The sequence below is a fragment of the Teleopsis dalmanni genome, chromosome 1, assembly GCF_002237135.1.
Source record: "Teleopsis dalmanni isolate 2A chromosome 1, ASM223713v2, whole genome shotgun sequence".
NCBI lineage: Eukaryota > Metazoa > Arthropoda > Insecta > Diptera > Diopsidae > Teleopsis > Teleopsis dalmanni.
The window spans coordinates 227,207,397-227,214,270 of record NC_051846.1 but is presented as its reverse complement, the minus strand read 5'-3'; the positions used below and the strand labels follow the sequence as shown (position 1 = coordinate 227,214,270).

General features: G+C 26.7%; 1 protein-coding gene across 1 annotated transcript; it reads right to left on the bottom strand.

The window, feature by feature from the left end:
- Positions 1-444: 444 nt before the first annotated feature.
- Positions 445-5,852, bottom strand: LOC119667572 (protein kinase shaggy-like). Its single transcript, XM_038076877.1, has 8 exons — positions 5,836-5,852; positions 5,699-5,801; positions 4,027-4,217; positions 3,872-3,955; positions 1,200-1,310; positions 883-1,120; positions 617-810; positions 445-543 (listed from the first exon to the last, which is right to left on the bottom strand). Exons 2-8 carry the CDS (start codon positions 5,742-5,744, stop codon positions 445-447), a joined length of 963 nt encoding a protein of 320 aa, XP_037932805.1. The 5' UTR covers positions 5,745-5,801; positions 5,836-5,852.
- Between the last annotated feature and the right edge of the window lie 1,022 nt (positions 5,853-6,874).

Below are 6,874 nucleotides of genomic sequence, written 5' to 3'. Positions count from 1 at the left end.
GTATTAGAAAGAAAAATTTTGGTAAATTGGTAAATTTTTAATTAATGAATATTACTGCACTCATGGCAAGTAAAAAATTTATCAAAAAAAAAAAATGAATAAGAAAAAATGTTTAAACAATCGAATTGTTTTTGTTATTAATTTTATATTTGTAAAATAAAAACCAATTGTTGTATTTTTCGTGGGAGAAAAAAAATTTTGTTTGTTGTTGCTTACTCTCCAACGTTGTTTCTGGCTTAGTGCATTTGAAAATTGGCTACGTTCAAGTAGTGACTGCAAATAGGTTACTTCAATTAAACACTAATATTTTAGAATTCTTTAAAATATTATTTACAAAAAGAAAAAAGAAAAATAAAATATGTAATGCATACAATGTGGAAGTAATGCATATACAAATATGAGGAAATAAAAACTAACAAAGCACATTTCATGAAAATTAGCAAATCAAGAATTGATAATGTCTTTGAAAGATACTGCGTGCATAAATGTCAATTGCCTCAATAATGAGAAATATTGATTGGAAACGTTGCTGCTGCTCTTGCTCTATATATTATAGATTATATACATACATACATATAAATGTATAGATATGTGTATATTAATTGATTGTGTTTACCTTTTGCCATGGATGACTTTTTATTTGTGGAAATTTAAATTCCGTATAATTTGGATTCATTTCGCGAATTTGTTCTCGTGTTGGTGTACCCAAAACTTTAATAACTTCAACTAATTGATCAACACCGGAATCACCGGGGAATATAGGCTGACCCAAGAGTAATTCAGCTAAGACACAGCCAGCGCTCCATACATCTAAAATATTCCATTAAAATATAATTAGATAAAGAAACTTATTCAACTTTATTCAACAATATATATACTTACCGATTTTTGTTGTATAATTAATTGCACCAAATATTAACTCTGGTGCACGATAGTACCGAGAGCAAATATATGATACATTCGGCTCACCATGTAACAATTGTTTTGCGCTACCAAAATCGCATAGTTTCAACACTGCTGTCTCTGGATCTAATAGAAGATTTTGGGGTTTAATATCGCGATGACAAATTCCCAAAGAGTGTATATATGCCAAACTTCTAAACAACTGATACATGTAAAGCTGTAAATGTATTTTAAAAATATTAATAATTTTATTTAACTCTATTGACTCTATATTTTTTTTATTTTTTAATACATACACGAATAAAGTTGATTGGTATCGTTTGTTTAGTTTTAGCGTATTGACGTGCAACTTTGTAAACAGTTTCTGGTATATATTCGAGGACTAAATTCAAAAACACTTCATCTCGCTGAAATTAAAAAAAAAAACAGGTTAATGATTTATATTAAAAGATTATTTCTTTTTGATCTTTTTTATGAATATTAATAAATTAATATAGAAAATAACCTAAGGATAACACCCATCAAGCAGATAAATACTAATTAATACTACAATTAAAAGAAAAAAATTTTATTTTATTTTTTAATAAAATTACAAAAGTAATTTTTAAAACCAATATGTAGGAAATGATAAAATGTAACTAAGACTTCTGACAATGAAATATTTAACGTAAACTTAGATAGACATATAAAATATATCTTTTAAAATTTCTATAAATATATTATTCAGCACAATATATAAGATATGATTATCAATACGATATGATTGATTAATTAACACTTGCCACATAAGTAGGTTAATTCAGATTATACTGGCGATCCTAACAATCTACTTTGGGCTATTGATCCATTGCTTTATCGTATAAAAACTTAGAGGTTTAAAAACCAGCTTGAAGTTTTACTTCACTTTACTAGTTTTACTTTTTAGAAAAAGGTTCTGGAGATAACCAAGATCCTCGAAAAAGAAAGCCAATATAGAGAACCTGCAACGCGGTTACACAACAAGCGTGGTTACAAAGCAGATAGAAGGCATATGTGTAATACGCTCCACATGTAGTACAGGAATGCTTTAATGGAAGATTCAATTTTTTTCGCATGGCTCTCCTATCGGGTGTGACTCTTCAACAAATCTACCTCAAGACTAATGTCTTTACGGAGGACTTCAATGAATGATGATTTTTTTTTCTGAATAGAGAGCGGCTAACTTGCATATCGTTAAGTCTTTCCATCTTTTATTAAAGTGCTAACTACCAAACTAAAATTCAAATTCAAGTCTAGCATTAAACCCATATGTCTTTATATTTCATAAACCTGGCACATTACACGTGCAAGTGTTTGTGAACATATTTTCACGTTATATACAATATTGAGGTGATCTTCAACACAGAATTATATCTGTTGATGAGAGAGCTCGGTGGCTTTTGAGAGGAAAATTAAGTCAAGAAAATGGAATTGGATGGGCTATTTCTTGACGAAAGTTTAGAAGAATATAGGAAAAATGGTGTTTGAATAGAAATAGGTGTTTGTCCATTCATCTTCTGGATTCGCTCATTACGTGTGTAGCGTCAGAGTAAAGGCACCGGATCGGAAATTAAACACTGTCGCAAAATCATAAAAGATTCCTATGCTCTTTCATGAGCAATTTTTAATATTTAATTTATATGTATTAAACATTTCTATATATTGTAGGTTGAAAAAATCAAGAATTAAAAAACAATTTCAAAAATATATAATATAATAATTATATAAATATATTAATATATAAATATATTAATATTTTATAAAATATATAAAATATATATTAAAGACTGATTAAAAAAGAATAGATGCATTTTTACCATTTATGCATATTTGAATATTAGAAATCTTTTACCACAGATCTATCTTAATTTTTTAAGGATTGATATATTCTCATACGCTTTTTTTAAATAATTTTAAGTTGTAGCTAAGTATACGTACTAATATCTAACCACACTTAATAGTTGTTTATATAATGTAGGATTTGAAAATTTCAATTAGAGGAAGTAGAATGTAAAAAATTATGTGATAAAATATGTTAAAATGTTAAGCTTTTAGTATTAAAAATAAAACAAAAATTATACTTAAAAATGTAAACACAAAAAGCTTCAACTATTTGACACTTTTATCAATTTCTATTTCATAATATTATGATATATATAACGTGTAGAAATATGTTAATCTAAAAATGAGTATGTAGGCGATAAAAAAAAATGTTATTTATAAAGTATAAGTAATAAAATTCATGCAATTTGCATTTTATATAAAACTTTTCATTTATAAACTTTATAAATGTTTCAAAAATTACTCATGTTTCCAAAATTCAAATGAATTTTTTAGCATATTTAACAAATGTGTCGCATGAGAGAATAAATGCTGGCTGTTTGCAATTAATTTATTTTTTATTGTTTATACATATATACATAGTGTCGTACATATTATATTACAATATTGCATTAGCGAATACGATGAAATATTTACGAAGTTCATTGAACTGATTGATATTAATTGCTACATTATATGTCAAAGAGTACCTGTGGTTTGAGAACACCGGCCAAAATCCCAACATCAATGGGAAACTCGGCTAGCTTTTATTTTATGCAGAAAGCCGTTTTAATTATTTTGAAAATATATTTTTCAAATATAATAGATTATATATTTTTTTGTAAGTTTTATTATTTTTATTTTTAATAAATTTTGTTGTACATAGAATAAGAAAGAAGAAATTTTATATAATATTTTATTTAATTGAATTATTTGGATTTCAATATTGATTGCATTTACACTTGAAATATATGTTATAAATTCATTTGAATTTTTTTATTACCATTATCTTTACCTACTAAAATAAGTGCATATTTCACTATTAATTAAAAAGAAATTTTAACAGATATAAACTAAAGGTTTTTATAGACATTACTTACAGAAAAAGTAATATTAAATTTTTGCTTACCTTTTCACCACTCGAATAGAAAAAGTACAAAAGTTTTACAATATTACAATGTTCCAATTTACGCATTATTTGCAATTCACGATTCTATAAAATAAAGCAAAATTAAATTATTAATAATAGATTTGAAATAACAAAACAAAAATATTAATATTTACCTTAAATCGTCTGTCTTGTAAAACTTTTTTAATCGCTACCAGCTCCCCTGTGTCGCATAGTTTAGCTTGAAAGACTACACCGAAACTTCCATTGCCAATCACCTTTGTATCTGTGTAGGAAACTTCTTGTACACGGTCGGTACCTTGGCCGGGTGTTGCAACCACTGTAGTAACCTTGGAACCATCTCTGCCTAAAATTTCAAGAAAACAAAACCACAAAGTTGTTTATCAAAATTTAAAAAAATTCTTATAAATAATCGAATATAATATAATAATAAACAAAGTAAGGTACAAGAAAATTATTTAGAAACTTATATATTATAAATCACAAAGTTCTATAATCAACTATCATATAGCACATATATATATAATTATATATTTTATTTAAAATCTAAAACCAATAATCATTAAGAGTTCACTGAGAAAAAAATTAAGTTGAATGATATAGTGATAATATATACATATATATAGATAAAAATGTATTTTACCGAGCTATAATTTTTATTCCATATTATGCTAAAATTGAACTAATTTTATATCTCATTTTCAATAATCCTGCGGTTACTAGAGACATAATTATGTTGTGGTTTATGTAAGTATTATATTCTTTTGGAACAAGTCATAAAGGGATGGATCTTAATCATAAAATATTTACCAACAACAAACCAATTGGCAAGTGGTTCTACTAGTACTTTGGGATTATAGAGGTCAAGTATTGAGGTCAACTAGCAAAATGATTTCGAGATATTGATGATTTCTCGACCATTTGCTACCGCTAGTGAACTCATTCAATCTATAGTTATATACAAATCAGTTGACAGGGGATACTAATTTCTCTGTATGTAAAAGTACATATAGATATTAAAAGTACTTAAACAAACGCGGATATCTTCAGTTACAAATTTTCAGTGCTTTCCTGCCAGAATGTACATTTTTAATCAATATGAAGATATTGTCTGTCTTGTTGTAAATAGCCTAAATAATTTTTGAGCTAATCGAGTTCAGATTTATTAAATTCATAAACCCCAGTAGATTAGGTCCTGAAAAATAGCTGCCGAAAATAAGTTTCAATGAAGAAGAAAAATTTTGAATTACTAATAATTAGTTTCTAGAACCCGAATGCATTTTTAAGTCGTAATTTAAAAAACCTATAAATTTACTTTGATTGTATATAGTATATGAAATAAATCTTTTATTACATAAGAAATTTTATTTAGCAATAAACGATCTATTCCGGGAAAAAATCAGATATCAGCTTAACTGATAAGACAGTGTACACAGTGAAGTAACATTGAGCAGTAGAGGATACAATCTATAATATGAGCAGTAGAGGCATATTATATGTGTAAAGGAAGAAAACTTTCCATTCACTTTTTGAGTATTTATCTGACAATATACATTTAAGTGTGTTCACGTTGGCATATCTATAGAAAGAAAAAAAAATTCATTTTTTAAAATAGTTTTTTAAAGAAGTGATAATTAAAAACATTGCTAACAATCGTTGCAACATTTGAACATAACATTTTATATTCTTAAATTTTTTAATGGGAGCTAAATTCACAATTTATTTAAGAAGAAACCTGGATGTGAACAAATACGATAATAGTATACAATTATATTGTTAAAGTAAAAAAAGAATTAAATATAGGAAGAGAAGAGATTTTAAACATACCAACAGTTTCTAACTTTCCCAGGCTGTGTATTACTGCACCTTCCATTTGGCGGTGCTGAGGATCTTTGGTTGATGTTATAAGAGACGTTATAAATATTGCAATTTAACGTTATAAGAGACGTTATAAATATTGCAATTTAACTAAATATTTTAGTAAATTGATTGCTGCTCTATTTTGATTTCACATAAAATTATTTCGTTTACATTATATTTTTATATAAATTTCATAATAAATTTTTTCCATTTTGACAATTCGAATAGAAAAACAAAAAGTCAACTTTGAAGTTTTATTTTTAATTATTTTAAAAATTAATAAAATGTATTGTACACTTTAGTACTTTAACTAAAAAAATTTATTTAAAAATTTTGTATTACTTGGAAAAGAGGTAATAAACAAGTTAGTTCTTTAACTTTAAGCCTATCATCAGATCAATAAATTTGATTAATAAATTATACCATATTAGAAGAAAAAATATCTATCTTTGAAAATCTAAACGTAAGCATTGGTTCCAAGAACAGACCGATCCACGAACCGAGTCCGACGACAAAGTACCATTCGCCACAACAAAAAGGAAATACACAAGCAGATCCCTACTGATAACAACAACAATAACAGTTTAACAACATTTCTGAAGAGAAATAAATTAAATCATACAATAAAAAAAAAAAATTATAAAGAAAAAATACTGTTTGAGAACTCAAAGCAATAATATCCAAAATAGTTCACCTCAGGACGCACAGAAAGATATGCTGATCTACGGTCCGTCATCAGTTAAAAGATAAATACATTATAATAATTCTACTATAGTTAAAGCTTAGTGTGGGGCAGCGATAAGCCCCCCAAACCATAAAAGAGTAAAAGTGCGCAATAGCACTAACTCAAAGCAGAACAACAACAACAACAACAAAATAGTCCTCGTAAGAATGTACGAGTAAAAATGTAAGAATATCAAAGGGCACTCAGTCAAACCAAGACATTAACATGCCAATAAAGTAGAAAAGGGATATTATCTAAAACAATAATCTAATCTGAGTAGATTTACCTAGAGAACAAGCTAATAAAATAACAACAACAAAATATTCCTCGTAAGAATGTATGAGTAAAAATGTAACAATATCAAAGGTCACTCAGTCAAACCAAGACATCAACATGCTAATAAAGTTGATGTCTTGGTT